At 38.3% G+C, this 19,849-nt stretch overlaps 1 protein-coding gene across 1 annotated transcript in view; it reads left to right on the plus strand.

Annotated features, from left to right (window-relative positions):
- The window catches only part of ADGRG2 (adhesion G protein-coupled receptor G2), a 53,203-nt gene extending 33,691 nt beyond the window's left edge, over positions 1–19,512 (plus strand). The window contains exons 17-27 of the mRNA XM_075711536.1: positions 1,853–2,002; positions 2,234–2,356; positions 4,068–4,113; positions 4,219–4,322; positions 4,898–5,022; positions 6,214–6,482; positions 7,248–7,347; positions 7,657–7,931; positions 14,091–14,192; positions 14,956–15,108; positions 19,328–19,512. Of these exons, the coding sequence (XP_075567651.1) occupies positions 1,853–2,002; positions 2,234–2,356; positions 4,068–4,113; positions 4,219–4,322; positions 4,898–5,022; positions 6,214–6,482; positions 7,248–7,347; positions 7,657–7,931; positions 14,091–14,192; positions 14,956–15,108; positions 19,328–19,512 (1,632 nt within the window). The remainder of the gene's footprint in view (positions 1–1,852; positions 2,003–2,233; positions 2,357–4,067; positions 4,114–4,218; positions 4,323–4,897; positions 5,023–6,213; positions 6,483–7,247; positions 7,348–7,656; positions 7,932–14,090; positions 14,193–14,955; positions 15,109–19,327) is intronic.
- Positions 19,513–19,849: the final 337 nt, after the last annotated feature.

Here is a 19,849-nt window from a genome sequence, read left to right on the forward strand (position 1 = left end):
AAACTGGCATTCGACTAATACCTGTTAGAAAGGGTACAGCCAGAACACTGGAATGGACAGAGTGCTTGGCAGAATAACTTTGCCTCAAAAACCCTGAATTGTGAGTCATTTGATCAGCCACCCTGACAGTGCTGCAGTTTGTGAAGGAGTGTTGCCAGATGGCTTCATCTGTTAGAAGGATATTAATTGGAGAGCATTCCAGGAAAGAACTATTATGTTGCTTGGATAATGACATTCATACATTTGTCACTCATGACTAGTTGGTCTTGCCAAGAAAGAAGTGCTTAGAAAGTTTGGATCCACTTTGTTTCACTCAAAACCTCCCTCCTGGTTGCGGAAATAAGAATTTGGACAACAGCAGCCTTGGAAGCTTAAGCAAGGAGAGATGGAAAGTTCTGGACAAATTTTGGCACATTCTGTCCTCTCAGAGAAGGAAATCTCTTAATCTAGCATGAGCCATAAGTAGTACCGGAACTGTTCTGTGATACTGAAAATGATATGAAATGTTAACATTTGAGTTCTTTTCTATTTTCTTAGCAATATGTGGTGCGTGAATGTGAGGTGACTAGGAGGTGGTAGTGCTGAAAAACAGCTATTTGCTAAGTAATGATTTTCTGGAAATCTCATGGCACTGGCAATGAAATGCCGAGAATTTTCAACAAATATCATTTAGTGCAAATCGGAGCAACAGGAATGCTTTCGTGGAATTGATTTGGGATTTCTTTGGTGGCTGCCTAAATCAGTGATCTCCAAAGTTGGGTGTGAGTACCCCAGGGTATGCACATGACAGTCCATTGGGGTGCAGGAAGAAAATATGTTTTATATGATTAATAAAATATATATATATTTTAAAAAATAATGTTTAAACTTTATCTCATCCTTTTAAAATTTCTGTTTTTGTGTATATTTTATAATGTGCATAATATATTAGTACAGTAGTACATGCATATAACTTAGATATATTTTGGGGTGTGCGCTCAAAAAATTTTCAGGGTTTTGGAGACCACTGGTCTAAACAGAAGAGTTAAACCATATTCTTATGGCACTGTAGAGACCTCACACTGTTATTCGTATTATAACCATTCTTTGAATACACAGCTAATTTCTTTCTCCAGTTGTGCTGATATTTGACATCTCTCAGGAACTCTGAGATGATGATATTTGTATGTAAAGTGACTAATGCGCAACAAGAAAATGTTAGAGATTTTGTACTAAATAAAGCTCTCTGTCCTGTAAGTACAGCACAGAAAACTGGGTGAAAATTCAGATCTTTTTTTAATAATATTAGATCAGAAAGCTCTTGAGATATCTGAATTGTAGCTTATCCAGTTTATTTTTGTCATTTTTTCCAGATGATCATAATGTTAGGGTTTATGTTCTTAGGTTCTGCTTAACCGACTGTACTTAAAAACCTATTGACAAACAATGGCTATTTACAGTTTTTCTGAATTCTGACATACTTCATATGGGGTATAAAAATTCTTTGCCTTGGCAGGCTTCCGTGCTGTGAAATGTTAATCTCCTTACACAGTTACATAGACCTACCCAGGTTGTTGCTCTTCACCTTTTTCAAATCAACATTATCCACCACAGTGATGTGTTCTGTCCCTGTAAGCAAATGGGTAAAGCCAGAGTATTTTCAATGGTAGGTGGACCTGAAATGAGTTGCGTCCTTTTCAGGCCTACAGATGGTATTTATTCATTGGAGCAGGAGAGGAATGAGAGAGCAGCAGTGAGTTCTTGACAGGGATTACACAGATATGTATTTTGAAGTTCTAAACTGAAAAGAAGTCATAATTTAATTTTTCTTTAGTGACTGAAATGAAGCATAATCCTTGCATTTATTTTTCAGATCTCTCTAGGCATTAATGCAATTAATGATTTTAATAATCTTGGATCAATTACACTTCCTTCATCATTGCTGATAAATTTACCCTCTGAAGAGTTGGACTTGGCTTCTAGAATTATATTCAACTTCTTTAAAAAGACCACTGTGTTCCAGGTATCTTTTTGATCCTCTGTTCATAAGGGTTTTAAACTCCAGCCTAGAGCAAAATAAAATATGAATGGACTTTTTTCCCACAAAACACATTTCAAAACTTCCTGATTTAAAAAGTAATTGTTTTTGTCCAGTGCTCACTCTGCATAATAACTGAGCCTGTGGGTGCTGTGCTGTACTCTACCATTGTTTTCCTTAAGATTTTAAAATCTTGATTATTTTTTGTCATTCCAGGATCTGTCCTTGAAGAATGCATCTTTAATCAGCAATGTTATATCATCAAGTGTTGCTAACCTTACCATTAGCAACTTAAAGGCAAATGTTACTGTCACGTTACAGAATATCAAACCTAATCAGGTATGATTTACATTTTGGCAGACTTAAAGTATGATTTTGTTGCCTCCATTGAAGTTGTTGTAGAAGAAATCCTGTACTAAGAATACGGATTGGTTGGTTTGCTTTACTAGTGTGGACATTTCATCTCCATCTGGACTTTAAAAATCACTCACCTTTGCTTATTTATCACTGGTATAAATTTTTATTCTCAAACGGTTTCAGGTAGTTTTGCTCTATCACTTATCCATCCAGTTTTTATCTTTCCTACCAGCCCTTCTGTTTTAAAGTATTAAAACACTTAGATGAAAGCCTGACAGTGGGAGATGCTGCAGTCATGACATTTGTAGGTGCTGCATGGCCAGAAAGCAATATAAGTCTTTTTTATTAGGGGGAATGTTGTTCCTTAAACTGGAACACAGCATTGTGTCATCTGGAAGTAATTAGGGCTCATATACAGCATCTCTTTCCTAAATGAGCATCAAGGATTAAAATGTTCTATCCCAAACCTTAAAAGAGTTTAAAATACTAAAATATTGCAAAGTGAAAAATTTAGGGATTCCACTAACATACCTGAAGCTTTTTTCTAAAGCTGGCTTAGTGTAGTCTTTACTTGTGTCGTGGTTTAGCCCCAGCCAGTGACTAAGCACCACACAGCTGCTCGCTCACTCCCCCTGCCCCGATGGGATGGGGGAGAGAATCGGAGGAGTAAGAGTGAGAAACACTCCTGGGTTGAGATAAGAACAGTTTAATAATTGAAATAAAGTAAAATAGTAATGATAATAATAACAATACAATAATGATGATGATAATAATAATATACAAAGCAAGTGATGCACAATGCAATGGCTCACCACCCGCCGACCGATACCCAGACAGTTCCCGAGCAGCGATTGCTGCTCCCCGGCCAACCCTCCCAGTTTATATACTGAGCATGACGTCATATGGTATGGAATAGCCCTTTGGGCAGTTTGGATCAACTATTCTGGCTGTGCCCCCTCCCAGTTTCTTGTGTACCTGGCAGAGCATGGGAAGCTGAAAAGTCCTTGACTAGGGTAAGCACTACCTAGCAACAACTAAGACATCAGTGTGTTATCAACATTCTTCTCCTACTAACTCCAAAACACAGCACTATGCCTGCTACTAGGAAGAAAATTAACTCTATCCCAGCCGAAACCAGGACAACTTGTGTCGATATAATACTGAGTTTTGAGCTGTAACTGTAGAAGTATTAGTATTCATAGCAGTATAGTGTATTACTGCTACTATTTTTAGGATTTTCTTGTGTTTGTGTGTATGAAATCTATATGTAAACCTTTGACATCACAGTAATATAAAGTGATCAAATGTTTGTAAATGAAAAAGAGTTCTTCCTTTTCTGTGTGGTCATTTTCTTGATGCTTACAAAATCAGGAAGGATGGAAAATCCCAAGAATTTGTATAGTGTAGGAAGACAATGAAACAGCATTCATAATGTTCTGCCAGGAACAGAACCTTAGCATAAGCATGAGAGCTAGCTCCTGTATGGTAACTTCAAATTTGTTCAGCATATTTTCATATATTGCAATATTAATCCATTCTATGTACCTAAATTAATTTTGTGTTCATGTAAAACAGGTATATTTGCTGTACACAGTATTTATTATTGCTTGCATTTTGTAGAAAATTCATAAATTACTTGATTATAAACTCATAGTTTAGTAAAACGTCTTTTCTTTTTTTACCTCCCAAACAGGATAATTCAACAGTTAGATGTGTTTTTTGGGACTTTAATAAAAATGGTAAGTACTTGATACCACCCAAGATATCATGCTGGTTTAGCTATGTTAACTCATGTTACTATAAATAAAGGCTTTTATGAATAACAAAGCTGTTTTCTTTAACAGGTGGACATGGAGGCTGGTCATATGAAGGTTGCATAGTTAAAGAAAGTAGAGTAAATGAAACAGTCTGTTCGTGCAACCACCTCACAAGCTTTGCAGTTTTGATGGTAATTATTTAAAAAATTATGCAATCTTACCCTAATTCAAGAAAACATTTAAGCATGTGCTATCTTAAGCAAATGAGGATTCAGTAAGCACATACCACCTATGAAATACTACTCAGGTTCTATTCACTTCAGTGTTAGTACATACAGCCATTAAATTAGTCATGTGCTTAAGCCGCTTGTTGAATGGGGGCCCGTGAGTTCCACTGAAGTAAAAAATCCCTTAAGTGCTTATTAAACTGCAGCTTTTGCACTTAGTTGTTTATATTGTAGGAAATAAAAATTAGGATAAATCAAATTTAAAACAGGTTTTTAATCAAATGGGATCTCACAATTAGAATCATAGAATCATAGAGTATCTCAAGTTGGAAGGGACCCATAAGGATCATTGGGTCCAGCTCCCTGCTCCTCGCAAGACTGCATTGGCTTTTGTGTTTTTCAGTTCACCTTTTATAAGATCCATGATGAAAAGAACTGTTTCTTTTTTAATTGCAGAGGGAAAGGTGCATTTTGGTTTTTTTTATCTTCTTCCATTTAATAAGCATGTTCTCTGAAATTAACTTCTGTTTTCATTTTAGAACTTGTATGGAAATACTCCTTTGAATCCCACACAAGAATTGGTACTGACTTTTATATCCTATATAGGCTGTGGCCTCTCTGCAATTTTTCTTTCTATTACTCTTGTGACCTACATAGCCTTTGAGTAAGTACCTGTTCAACTAAGCTCCCATTATTCTTCAATTATGATTGCTTGTAGTCTTCACTGCAAAGTCCTTTCCAATAGTTATGGGTTATGTCTCCGTTAATGATGCACACATTTGTCCAGTTTACCAGGAAGGTGTTGATTCAGGAACGTTAACCTTGCGGACAAGTGAATTAATCATGAGGCTCTATGCAGTAAGAAGTGAAGAAGTAGTACTCTTAAATATTTTATAACAGATTATCATAATAGAAGTGTGAAGGAATGTGTTTAAAATACAACATATATAGAGCAGTGCAGAATGATAGCATTTTTAAACGCATTTGTTTTCTTTGTTGTTTGTTGGAACATTTTCTTACATTTGAGCCTTAACTATTGAATCCTCGATGTTACTTTTTTGAAATCCTCCTCAAAGTTATTTGGCACATGTTTATTCTCTCATTATCCTGTCATCAAGGACTTACTTATAGAATCATAGAATCATAGAATCATTTAGGTTGGAAAAGACCTTTAAGATCATCCACTCCAACCATTAACCTAACACTACCAAGTCCACCACTAAACCAATTAAGGGTAGAGTAGCAATTTCATGTTTCCTGGCTTGGTGGCTGGATTATTTATAATGAAAGTAAAAAGTAGGAATCATTAAGGTTGGAAAGGACCTCTAAGATCATCAGTCCAACCATCAACCCAACACCACCATGCCCACTAAACCATGTCCCAAAGTGCCACGTCTACCCGTTTTTTGAACAATTCCAGGGATGGTGACTCCACTTCCCTGGGCAGCCTGTTCCAATGCTTGACTACCCTTTCCATGAAGAAATTAAGCCCAATCAAAAGCCTAATCTATCTTAGCAATAAAGAACAGTCACAGCTTGGTTTTTGGAAGTACTGTAACAAGGAGAAGTCCAACATATAATGTGAAAAAAATAATGATGGTACTAAACTGAAGAATGCAAGGTATTGTTTGCATTTATGTAACCTTATTATAACAAGCTTTATTCATACCGTTAATTTGGAAATCTTTTGTAAATTACTCTTTCTGTATATAAATGCAAGATATGAAGCATTATATATGAATGAAAATATATAAATATTTTTTTTCTTGGCATTTGTGCACTAAGGACTACAAGAGAGGAAGTGAGCCAGGGATATATGGATAACTGATGTCATCTCACTAATTTACTTTTTTAGGAAAATCCGGAGAGACTACCCCTCCAAAATCCTTATTCAGCTGTGTGCTGCATTACTTCTACTCAACTTAGTTTTCCTCCTTGACTCATGGATAGCACTGTATAATACACGAGGCCTATGCATTGCAGTTGCAGTATTTCTTCACTATTTCCTCTTGGTTTCCTTCACCTGGATGGGCCTAGAAGCTTTCCACATGTATCTGGCCCTTGTGAAAGTCTTTAATACCTATGTACGGAAATACATTCTTAAATTTTGTCTTGTTGGTTGGGGTATGTATGTTTTATTGTTTTTTTTCTTTTTTTTCCTTCTAGATGCTAAATAGATAAATCCTCTTATCAAGTATTTCAGTGAATGTGACACAGTTCAGAAATGAAAATTAAGCAGTCATTAAATGTTATGACTTTGCAGTGACCAGGTATTCATTATCAGTAAACCTGATCCTATATATTCCACCTTTCTGAGGTAGGGAACGCCTCCCTAACTGCAGAACTGCAGCAGAAGCTGCTGCAATGCAAACTGATAATGAATTTTCCTTATGCAAGTACAATAGAACCAATTTTGAATGTGCATACTTCCATTTCCGTTTACCAGACGGATGACATCAGTTCTGTTTTGAAAATAAATGCCAATGAGTGTATATATTCCTTTTCTGGGATAGCACTGTTGCTAACAAAAAGCAGCAAAACAGATCTAACTGGTTAAAGGATGAAGAAATTCTGGACCTGATTATCCTCTCTGGCCACTTGTGTAAACATGAGGGAAGGCACTAAAATCAATAGAATTGTTTTCCTAAAACAGATGTAAGAAAGAAAATTGGGTATCCTGTATCTGATGTTTTAAATCAGTTTGATGAGTGATGGTATTTGTTGCCTTATTCAGAAGGGTAGTAGTCAGACAGCTAGTAGTCAACAGAATTCAACAGACAAATTTCAGAAACAGGTTGTAGATTTCACAGAAAAAGATAGTAATTTCATGTCATCATAATACCATCTTTGTCATGATTGTCACTTATGTGTTTGCTCATAATTTTATAGGGTTACCAGCAGTAGTTGTGTCCATTGTGTTGGCAGTATCACCAGATAATTATGGACTTATAACCACTGGAAAGATTTCAGTAAACAGACCTGATGAATTGTGAGTTAAAGGGAGGTGTTTTTTGGGGGGTGGGTGGGAAGGAGGTCCTATGAAATCGGTTTTCTTTAAAGTAAAGGTGGGGAAGGGAAGGAAGCAATGGGAGAGCTTTGAAATGGTATCGCCCTACAGTATGTCATGTGTTTTGTGGTTACTGCCTGTATCAAAGCTCTTACCCTTTGGCCAGAAAAATACTTTCTACCAAAGAGGCAAGAATGGCTTGCATGTGCAACAAACTACACCTTTATCTCATGTTTATTTTACTTAATTTCTGTTTCTGATAATGGTTGACAGACTGTTCTTGTGTTCTAGCTGCTGGATTAAAAACAGAATTGTCTTCTATATTACTGCTGTGGGATACTTTTGCCTGATATTCCTGATCAATATCAGCATGTTCATTGTTGTGCTGATCCAGCTCTGTCGTATCAAAAAGAAAAAACAACTTGGTGCTCAAAGAAAAACCAGTATTCAAGACCTTAGGAGTGTTGCTGGCCTCACATTCTTGTTGGGAATTACTTGGGGATTTGCTTTCTTCACAGTAAATGAGGTGTTTACTTACCTCTTTACCATTTTCAACACTTTGCAAGGTAAGTTTATCCTTCATGTGACAGCCCATTGCATACAATATAATGAAGAAAACATTTGGAAATGGCATCTTCTTGATTCAGCAATAAAGATGTAATTTTGATACGTGCTTTAACATGTTAATTAAATTACAGATGATACTGCTTTACTGTAATCTTAAGTTACAGTTATGTTACAGTAAGATATAGGAAAGCTAGCTACTATTTATATGTATAGTATATTTATATCTATAAATACTATCATTTTAAAAATGTGTGCAAACCAGACACCACTGGAAGTGACTATTTCTCTAGTTGAACAGATCAATTGTAAATACTCAGTTACTGTAAGTGTTCACATAATAATGCAATTAATGTAGTGAAAACTGTATAATTTCTCCACTTACTCCTAAGGCTTCGGGGTGAGGTGTGACATTCAACAGAGGGCCGTTGAGACAGACAAGGCTGGAACATCTGGAAGTTAGTGGTCTAACTCTTAAGCGTGGCCTTTAGTACTTGAGAACATATAGGAGGTAGATACAAAGGCATGCAGCTTTGTAAAGGCCAGGATGCTACTGGACATACCCAAAAGCAGAGTTTCAGAGGATGCAAAAGATTTCATATAAATAGGAGGTACTGTAGGTGCCTACAATCTAAGTATTCCTGAATTACCCTACTGAAGTTTGGATCCAAACTTCTGCTTCAGTGGCACTTTAGATTGCCAGATGAATCGGGATGATTTCCCAGAGAGACTAAAGCAATGAAAATTGCAGTTCAGTGTATATACACCTCCCCTATTTGCTATGTTGATTCTGAGTACCTTACTCTCTGGTAACGTGAGGGGCTGAACCCACATCTTCCCAGGTCTTGCATGGGATTGTGTTGAACTAACACAAGACTAGATTCTGTGTGGTCAGAGTAATCTCTTGTGTGAAAGTAAGTTCCCCTTTTACCCAGTTTCAAATTAGGCGCTGGGCAAATTTTTATACTACAAGTAGTAAAGGTGCATAAATTGTATTGACTTTAAGCTTATGCCAGTGTTTCAAAACTGTGTTTGAAAATGGTATAGAACCATCTGTGTAGAGCAACACTTAGTTACATTCAAAAATTCATCCTAAAAGCCTGTCATGGTTTAGCCCCAGCCAGGAACTAAGCACCACGCAGCCGCTCGCTCACTCCCCCTACCCCGATGGGATGGGGGAGAGAATCGGAGGAGTAAGAGTGAGAAACACTCCTGGGTTGAGATAAGAACAGTTTAATAATTGAAAGAAAGTAAAATAGTAATGATCATAATAACAATACAATAATGATAATAATAATAATAATATAAAAAGCAAGTGATGCACAATGCAATGGCTCACCACCCGCCGACCGATACCCAGACAGTTCCCGAGCAGCAATCGCTGCTCCCCGGCCAACCCTCCCAGTTTCTGTACTGAGCATGACGTCATATGGTATGGAATAGCCCTTTGGTCAGTTTGGATCAACTATTCTGGCTGTGCCCCCTCCCAGTTTCTTGTGTACCTGGCAGAGCATGGGAAGCTGAAAAGTCCTTGACTAGGGTAAGCACTACCTAGCAACAACTAAGACATCAGTGTGTTATCAACATTCTTCTCCTACTAACTCCAAAACACAGCACTATGCCTGCTACTAGGAAGAAAATTAACTCTATCCCAGCCAAAACCAAGACAGTATCCACCCCTTATTCTATACCATCTGTGTCATGCTGTCCTGGTTTTGGCTAGGATAGAGTTAATTTTCTTCCTAGCAGCAGGCATAGTGCTGTGTTTTGGATTTAGTAGGAGAAGAATGTTGATAACATGCTGATGTTTTAGTTGTTGCTGAGTACTGCTTATGCTAGTCAAGGACTTTTTCAGCTTCCCATGCTCTGCCAGGCGCACAAGAAACTGGGAGGGGGCACAGCCAGAATAGTTGATCCAAACTGACCAAAGGGCTATTCCATACCATATGACGTCATGCTGGGGGGGGGTGGCCAGGGAGCAGCGATCGCTGCTCAGGAACTGTCTGGGTATCGGTCGGCGGGTGGTGAGCAATTGCATTGTGCATCACTTGCTTCGTGTATCATTATTATTATTATCATTATTATACTGTTACTATTAGCATTACTATTTTATTTTATTTCAATTATTAAACTGTTCTTATCTCAACCCAGGAGTGTTTCTCACTCTTACTCCTCCGATTCTCTCCCCCATCCCATCGGGGCAGGGGGAGTGAGCGAGCGGCTGCGTGGTGCTTCGTTGCTGGCTGGGGCTAAACCACGACACATGCACAGGTCCTACCCCTTTCCAGTGCGTTCTAATGAATCACCACCAGTTTCCCTATCTTGATATATACACACAGATATCATTCCCTTCGTCTATGGGCCATCCCTCTAAAATGTCCGTTGAGTTCATTTAGTCCGTGACTTTGGGTTCCATCTGTCATCACAGTCTTTCAGAGCAGGAGAGGTGTTGGATTGTTGCATGCTGAAGCCAGTTCTCATTCCAATCATGGTTTCATCAAAGTTCATTTTCATTAAGCTGGGCAATTCTTACTGTAATACCATTGATGTGGCATATAGCAACCATAACATACAGGATTATATAGTTAACATGCTATATTATTATATTAACATTATACTATATTATTATATTAACATTATACTATATTATTATATTAACATACAGTTAAGAGATAACATACAGTATTATATAGCAATTAACATCATACAATTCAGTTAATTGATTATTTTCACCCAAAATCAAATTCCCTTGAGGTACACATTGCACTTCTGCATCCTTTCGCATCACCCACCTAGTGCACCTGGGTCCTTGAGCAAAAGCAATCCCACGAATGGGTTTGCCCTTGCCAGAGGGGTAAGTCACCCAGACTGTTTTCCCCACCATATTTTTAATGTGCACTACAGAGACTTTATCTCCTTCTACAGTACGTAGAAGTTTTGATTGGGCAGGGCCAGCTCAATTGGCAGATCCCCTGGTGTTGACTAACCAGGTGGCTTTTGCTAAATCTGTATTCCAATGTTTGAATGTCCCACCACCCATTGCTCTCAGGGTAGTCTTTAACAGTCCATTGTATTGCTTGATTTTCCCGGAGTCGGCTAGCCACTTCATCCACCGTTGGTGCCTCATCATCTTTCCAGGTCAGTATTGCCAACGAGTTGGCATACGATGCTGGTGCGTTCTGTACCACCTTCTGCCACATGGGTGGTGTGCACCTGACTTCATCTGGATCTTTAGGTAGCTGCTCATCGTTCAGGTCACTATAAATCACCTCCAGCATGCCTAATTCCCTCAGGTACTGGATACCCTTCTCTGTGGTGGTCCATTTGCCTGGGCGGTATATAACATCCTCCTTGAAGGGATACCTTTCCTTCACGCTTGACAGAAGTCGCCTCCAGAGGCTGAGCGGTTTTGCCCCTTTTCCAATCGCTTTGTCAATGCCCCCTTCCCTAGAAAGGGATCCCAGCTGCTTGGCTTCCTTACCCTCTAAATCCAGGCTACTGGCCCTGTTATCCCAGCATCGGAGCAGCCAGGTGATGATGTGCTCGCCTGGATGACGACTGAAATCTTTTCGCATATCTCGCAGCTCACTCAGGGACAGGGATCGGGTGGTTACCACCTCATTTATGGGTTCTTCCTCCTCTGGTTCTCGTGAAGGCCCTGGTTCATCTTCATCCCTTCCTAAATGACCTGGTTTTCTTGTGTATTTTTTCTTCTGTGTAGGGGTAACTGATACCAGCACGGGTTGGTTCTCTGTTTCAGCCACAGTGCCTGTCACCAGGGTTGGAGTGGCTGCAGTACCTGTAGTGGGTGTTGGAGTAGCTGCAGTGCCCGTGGCTGTGGTTGGAATGGCTGCGGTGCCTGTTGTTTTGTCATCAGATCCAGAGACCTTCTCTTTCCCTTGAGGGTACTGAATAGCGTTGAACAGGGCTCGATAGGCATGGGCCAGCCCCCAGCATGTTGCAATGATTTGTGTCTCTCTGGAGTAGCCAGGGTGACAACATACTTTTTTCAAATACTTTACTAATTCTTCAGGATTCTGCACTTGTTCAGGGGTGAAGTCCCAAAACACTGGAGGTGCCCACTGTCCTAGGTACTTGCCCATACTATCCCACAGACCCTGCCACTCATAACTCTCCAGCCTTGGGGCAGATCTCTGGATGATATTCTTAAATTGCTTACTGACCTTTATGGAAACTGAAACAATATTCCCAAGAAGTATCTATAGAAGTATCTTAACTGCCCAGGGATGTTCAAAATACTGAAAAGTTTTTGTAATCAAGGAGGAAACATCATAGAAGAAGGTAGTGAAGGTGCTATTCTGTATTTCCTCCACAACAAACCTCTCTGAGGAAAAGGTATAATTGCTAACTCTCTCCATGAGGTGGTACCCGAAGTATAGTAATGACTTGTGTGTGAAACCCAGATACCAAGCAATGCTCAAGGTCAGGGTTTTGATAAGGAACCTCCCAAGCAAAACATCATTGATCACTGCAGAGCATAGCACACTGCACAAACCAACACCAAGCTTTAACATGCACAGCAAAGAAGAGAACATGGTACAGATCAGACGAACTGCTATCATGACCGGCAGCTGTTAACAGATTCCTTAATACAGTCTGGTTAATCTGTTATTAACTCAAACCCTTTGTGCCCCATGTTGGGCACCAAAAAGGACTGTCGTGGTTTAGCCCCAGCCAGGAACTAAGCACCACGCACCTGCTCGCTCACTCCCCCTGCCCTGGTGGGATGGGGGAGAGAATCAGAGGAGTAAGAGTGAGAAACACTCCTGGGTTGAGATAAGAACACTTTAATAATTGAGATAAAGTAAAATAGTAATGATAATAATAACAATACAATAATGATGATGATAATAATAATATACAAAGCAAGTGATGCACAATGCAATTGCTCACCACCCGCCGACCGATACCCAGACAGTTCCCGAGCAGCGATTGCTGCTCCCCGGCCAACCCTCCCAGTTTATATACTGAGCATGACGTCATATGGTATGGAATAGCCCTTTGGGCAGTTTGGATCAACTATTCTGGCTGTGCCCCCTCCCAGTTTCTTGTGTACCTGGCAGAGCATGGGAAGCTGAAAAGTCCTTGACTAGCATAAGCAGTACTCAGCAACAACTAAGACATCAGCATGTTATCAACATTCTTCTCCTACTAAATCCAAAACACAGCACTATGCCTGCTACTAGGAAGAAAATTAACTCTATCCCAGCCAAAACCAGGACAAAGCCAAAGTTAAGAAAGATACTTAAGCAAAGAAAGATGTGAGTAATCTCTTCTAGTGGGGTTTTACATGCTTAACTGGCCTTAAAAGCAGTGTAAACATAACATACCTGTGCGTCTGCACCAGTCTGACCATTTAGTTTTCCTTCGTGTTATTTTCTATTCCTTGTAAACCTAACATCTGTTGTCAGGGACACATTGCAGCTGGAAAATTGTGCAGACTGAGTGCTGCTCTCCCTTAAAGGGGGATGGTGACGATGGACTTTTAAGCAGGGAAAGTTAGGTCCCACCCTGTGTCAGAAGTGAAAGAGAAGTAGACAATGAGTCTGTAATGTGGCATTGGCAAGAGACAGGGATGAGCCCCATCCCTTCTAGAAAATATTTGGCTTGGAGTTTGTGGTAAAGGGGGTACCATTTATTATTATTTTAGATATGAATTATTTTTTGTGTATGAATGCTTAAAATTTTGTAGCGTTTCTGGTTCTGTTACAGTTGGTGGTAACAGGTTAGCTACTAATAAAATAAGGGACAGTGTCACACCATGTGCTAACAGCTGCATAGCCTGATGTGTTGTATTGCTCTGAATTCTCTGTTTGACATTGCTTTGAATTCTTTTCCAAAAGTGTTAAGTAAATTTCAGGATCCACAGAATTTTTCACTTCTTGTTTGATAGAAGGAAACTTTATGCACTTTCTGAATTTGGTTATATTTGTTTTTCTTGGGTTTGTGTGTATGATTCCTCTCATCTATGTAAGGGAAAAGTACTCTTCAGTGTTCAGAGTTGTAAACTTTTTCACCAAAGAAAGGTGTCATTACTTTTGATGAGAAATTTAAAAGAAATGAAAGAAAACCTAAACATTGTTCATTACAAAGTAGCAAAAGTCAGTTTTGCAACATTCTCTAATGTTATTGCTTTGCAGGGTTCTTCATTTTTATCTTCTATTGTGTAACAAAGGAGAATGTCCGTAAACAGTGGAGAAGATATCTCTGTTGTGGGAAATTCAGACTGGCTGAAAACTCTGGTAAATATGAATTCTTTTTTTTTATTTTTACTTCTGAATGCTTATACTCAGTGTTAAGTTCCTAGTATGTTGTAATACTTTTTAAAAAAGATTCAATAAATCATGTTGCTGCAGTTGCAGGTCTAATTCGTTATCCAAGGTATAATAAACCTCCAAAATTATACTCTTTAAAGGTGGTAGTTGATGTAATTCTTACATGCTTACATGCTGTTGCATTCAGCTGTCAACTGCAGTTGATCTCTTCCACTGCCATATAGAGGCATGTCTTTGGAGAAAACTTTTGAAAAGTTAGCTAGTTAGAAACTATAAGATTTGTTCCAGCTTCTGAATCAAGTGTAGTTTTACCAGTGACTTCCACAAAAACAAGGTGAAGCCTAGTTTAAATTAAAAAAAAAAACTATAAATGATTTATGTTATTTTGTTATTCAGTAGTTGACTTCTCATAAAGCTATATACTGTTAATACACTTTAACTGAGAGGATCAACTATACTTTAGTTATTTTTCTGATCTGGTCTGCAGTCGTAAAACTATGACAGTTGGCTGCTTGTATTAAAAAAGGACCAAGAGAAAAAGGAACTAGATTAAAATAATTTTAAACATCGAGAATCATGAAATTCTTAGAGGAATATAATTCTGTCTAGAATACTGTGAGGAGAGTGGGTAGAGCCTTGTTTTTATTTTAATTCAGTTGCATTATTAACTATGTTTTTACATTTTGCTTGTATGAGTTGTGCTATTTTCTGTAACATGTATCTATTGTAGACTGGAGTAGAACTGCTACTAATGGTTTAAAGAAGCAGACTGTAAATCAAGGAGTATCCAGTTCTTCCAATTCCTTACAATCAAACAGTAACTCCACTAACTCTACAACACTGCTAATGAATAATGATTACTCAGTGCACGCGAATGGAAATGGTATGTATAATGCAAATCAGTATTTCTCAAGCTATTTTTTTTTCTTGTCTTAAAACAGAAGTGCTGTGCTCTTTCCTGCTTACGTAAAATGAAGTGCTGGCAAAATATTATTCAGAAGTATAGGGGGTCAGAATATTTCACAAATGTGCTCACAAATGCTTCAGGGGTCTATAGACAAAGTTTTAGAATATCCATTTCTCCTACTCAGTGGGAACTCTTGATTTATATATCAAATAGTAGGTAATATTTGTTATTAGAGCAATTACTTATCAGAAGCTGCTGTGAACACTTTTCTTGTCACCTGAATATATGACAGTAAACTTCAAGTGTGTTTTAAAACAGTTCATATTTTAAACCTTATTAAAATAAACATTGCCTGAAGAAGAAAGAATGATAGGATAATAATATAGCTTGAAAGTATGAAATAAATCATGTAGGCAGTAATATGAGGAAGAACATTAATAGAATGCTCACATGGAAGCCGCTTATGATAGGAGAAAATGGAGACTGTAACTTAGCACCTCAGTGAAGAGAGCACTGCTGAGAGGGCTGCCTCACTGTCGGCTATAGAGTAAGTACTGAAACTGAATTTCTCTATAGCTCTTTATTTCCCCTGTGGGATTTTTCAGGATGTTTTTGCCTAACAGAAATCCATCTTTGTTGCAGGAAAAAGTTCTTCAGAAGTAAAATTCTCTGTCCTTCCTGTTCTAACACAGTACTGTCCTCTGAACTGTTACCCTCTGCTCTGTTCCTGAGAAGTTGAAACGCAGGTGTATGTAGCACTCCAATCAATTTCACTTGCAAATTGGTGTGGCTGATTTGTCTATTGAGAAAACTAGATATTAATATCCACTGAATGTACTTAATAAAAAAATATCTTTTTGCAGTGGACATAATCTAGTTTTTCACACTCTTGCTGGACACACATCATGCTGCTGATTTGAGCTCTCAGTAAAGACAGTCAATTTTTCAAAGGGAAAAATAATTTACTAAGCTGTCATGTATAAAAGCCTAAATTGAGCAAAACTTACAGGACATTACTCCTGTGTGCCTAAGGTATTTTTCCCAACTGATCAAGAGTTGAGGCTAAGAAGTCATGCCATCAGCAAGATAGTTTAATATGAAGTTGTACAACATGCTCACAGAGGCTGTGTTGTCCTTGTTTCCTGGCATTTGCTGTCAGAAGACAGCAGATAATCAGTGGGATAATCTCAGCAGATAATCTCTCAGATGTACAGAGTAAAAGCTATGGAATTTGTATATGCTGCCCCCTTAATAGGTTACTGTCCATTTGGATGTACTAGCTGCATATTGTAAAGAAATCGCAACACTTCAGGAAATGGCATTTGGACATGCCCTGACCAGCTTTCCAGACTAAGCTTGTAAAATTAATTCCTTCTTTTTCTGTCATTCCTTTCTAAAAACTCTCTGTTTGGATACCATACAATGCAATAATTAACATACTTTGTATCTAACAGATCAGTTGAGAACCAGAATCCACTAACTCTCACTGTCATCAAATACAAAGCAAGGCAATATTTTTAGGTAGAAGTAATACCTTTCAAAGATTTTCAGGCACAAAAGCCTGCATGTCTTGTAGGGTTTTTTTCCCAGCTATGTTAGTTACTCTGATGAAAGATGCCACTCTCCCTGCAACATTTGACATGCTTATACACAGCTACAAAAGTATTTTGGCTACTGTTCTCAACAGAAAGAAAGATAGCAGAAGTGTATTATTGAACTTGTTTGTTGTAGCAACTGAGTGAATGGTCCTGTTGTGGCTTTACAGAACAAGTTTTTGTTGCTTTCGGTGGCATTTTAGAATGAGATGCAAAATTGATGGTCTAAAACATTGAGGGATGCCAATTCTGCATGACATGCTCCAGTTCTGTCCTAGTTTATTCACATAATTATATCTTTCCAGTGTGAGAGTCTGTATGTCCTGTGCCAACAGCTTCTCAGACAAAGCAGCTGAAAGAACTTTTATAGAACTTTGTTCCTACACTCATGAACACAGATGTCTCAGATGCCCTACCTCATTTCCTCTTGTATTTTATTTTATGTTTTGAATGCTGTGAACTCTGTACCACATCCTCCATTCATCTCAAAAGGGTTGTATGATACCTTGCCTGCACAGTTGGTTTGACTAAATAATTCTTCTGGGTCTTTAAGACTTCCACAACAAGAGGCTAAACTTATGTTTGGATAGAGTTGGTCCTCCCAGCATAGTTGGTCCTAATGTTAGGGCACAGCTATTTTGAACACTCCTTCTAAAACAAAACAGTTGTAGTCAGGCAGGGGATTAAACAACTATATATGCACAATTACAGTGTCAGCAAGTTTGGTTATTTTCTGTCATTTCAGTCTATCTGGTTTGAATTGATTAACAAAGCTCTTCTGCTCATCTTACCCTGTTTACGTTTGTGCCTGTTCTGGTGCTTGATGGCCTTTTAAATTAGTAATTAAATATTAGTGTTTATATTTAAGAGGTTTTGCATAACCTGTTGGGCCATTGCTTCCGTTTTGTGGGTCTGGTGGCAGCTCAGTAGTTTGGCATGGAATTTGTAATCTTTGTTTGACAGCTATCACCACAAACCCGCTGCCTTAAACTCCCATCCTGACATGTTCAAGTTATATGCATTATATTTTCAAACTGGTAGCAAGCAAGCTTTATCAGCTAGAAATACACAATCATGTCTTACTTAAAAAATGACATCTCTCATTCCAAAGAAAAGTTTGCCAATGAGACTTTGATGCAACTGATACACTGACATCTGCTTGAATCAGTAGGATAACTGCTCAAAATTGTGCAGTCTGCCTGAAGTGAAGGATTAATTTCTAGAGGAGCTGTTGGGGTAGACTGATACTAAACCTGTGTGCTTGGGTGCCCTGGCCCAAGCAGAATAGAGAAGAGTAGTCCAGCCCAATCACTCAAGCAGCAGAATCCTTTCTGCAGGAGGGATTAAATGCAGGGGAGGGATGTCACCAAATACTTCACCCTCTGGTGACCCCAACAAGAAGTAGTTGAAGAGCATCCTGTAATGTGGCCCTGCCCCTTCTGGAAGGATTCAGAAGCTTGAGGTAGTTAGAGAGTGAAAGGGGAGGACAGAGCCAAAGCAGGATTCTGCTCCAGGATATTTGAGGTATTTGATGGACTGAATCCAGGTCTACTAGAGAGGATGAGATTTTGATCCTGGTAATAGAGTCATCTTTCACTGCCTAGAGGTTTCTCAACGGTGTTTTTCCTCCCCCTAAAACCATAAACCGCAAGCAGTTTCTACCTCCATTGTTGTGTCTTTTCAGTAGATCTACAGAAATCTACTGAATCATGATGATGTCTGTATATGAAGTGTTGTGAATATTAACACAAATAGCAAAGTTGGATGTTTTATGTTTTTTATTAATTCTGTTTCTGGTATGAACGATAAATGGCAGTTCTGCATCTGTGTTTGTGAACTCATTTCTCAGTGTTTAACAAAGTGATCCCCTCCCAAAAGAAATACTACTTCTGGTTTTGGTTTCCCATTATAATTTACCCCTGCTGATATGATACATATGATATCATTATCATGGCAGATCTTTTAAACTTGACTGCTTTGCAAAAAAAAAAAAAAACCACCCAACCAGAAGCATTTGCACAAATACTTACAATAAAAAAGATCCTAATTCTTATCAAAATTATCTAGAATGTGATGCATAGAGGCAGGAGATTCTATCCAGTGAACTGAGCATTTGTGGAGCATTTCATTCATAGGCTGCAGTCAGCAGTGATATTACACGTGCTCATTGTAGATTCACCTGAATGCGTAAGATTCTCAGACTAAATATGGCTTAGACCCCTGATTGGACCTAGGCCATATTCTGATTGTCCTCCAGAAATAAATACTGCAAGCTGAGTGCCTTTCAAAGGAAAAAAATATCCTTGTTTTCTCAAACACTTTCTTGTTTCAGATGCCTGACAAACCTGAGAAACCTTTTAAACTTTGCTGCTTAAAATATGTAATCCTCTTGTGCGTAAATACATTAACATCTCTCAAATCTCTCACTGATTTCACACAGGAAAAGAAATATATACAGAATGTGTACAGAAAAATCCACATTTTGAAATTGTTGCAGGGATAAAACGAGAGTGCATGAACTCCTTACAGTGACTGAAAAAGTATGGGAGACTTGATTCTGAACCTTTCTGATAGGGGATGCACTTTTTTTGTTTCAACAGGCCATCTTTCCAACGAGAAGAGTGGTGTTTCTTTCAGCGTACAGAATGGTGATGTGTGTCTCCATGACTTTTCAGGCAAACAACTTGTATTTCAAGAAAAAGATGATACAGGCAGCCAAAAAAGCCATATCTCACTCAGAAGGACTTCAAAGAGGGGAAGCCTAACTTTTACTGAGAAAATGTGATTTTCTTTTAAACAGCACATTGTTTTACAGTGTGAAGTAGAGATTTACTTTAACAGTTTTACATAATGTGAGCAGACCAAGAACTGATTTTATTTCGTATATGGTACTGGAACTTCAAGGCAGCCATGCAATGGATTGACAAGGACAATTATTAAAAAAAGAAAAAAAAGTTACTAATTTGACATGGTATCTTGGATGTCAAATTACACCTGGCACATTTCCATTTTGATTTGAGGTTTTTTTTAGGTTGTTTTTTACATTTAAAGGAGAGTTTTGTTTAGACTTTTTTCATTACAACAAAGTTTATCTGGATATAATGCATAGTAGTATTGTATAA

The sequence above is a fragment of the Pelecanus crispus genome, chromosome 1, assembly GCF_030463565.1.
Source record: "Pelecanus crispus isolate bPelCri1 chromosome 1, bPelCri1.pri, whole genome shotgun sequence".
In the NCBI taxonomy this organism is placed as follows: Eukaryota; Metazoa; Chordata; class Aves; order Pelecaniformes; family Pelecanidae; genus Pelecanus; species Pelecanus crispus.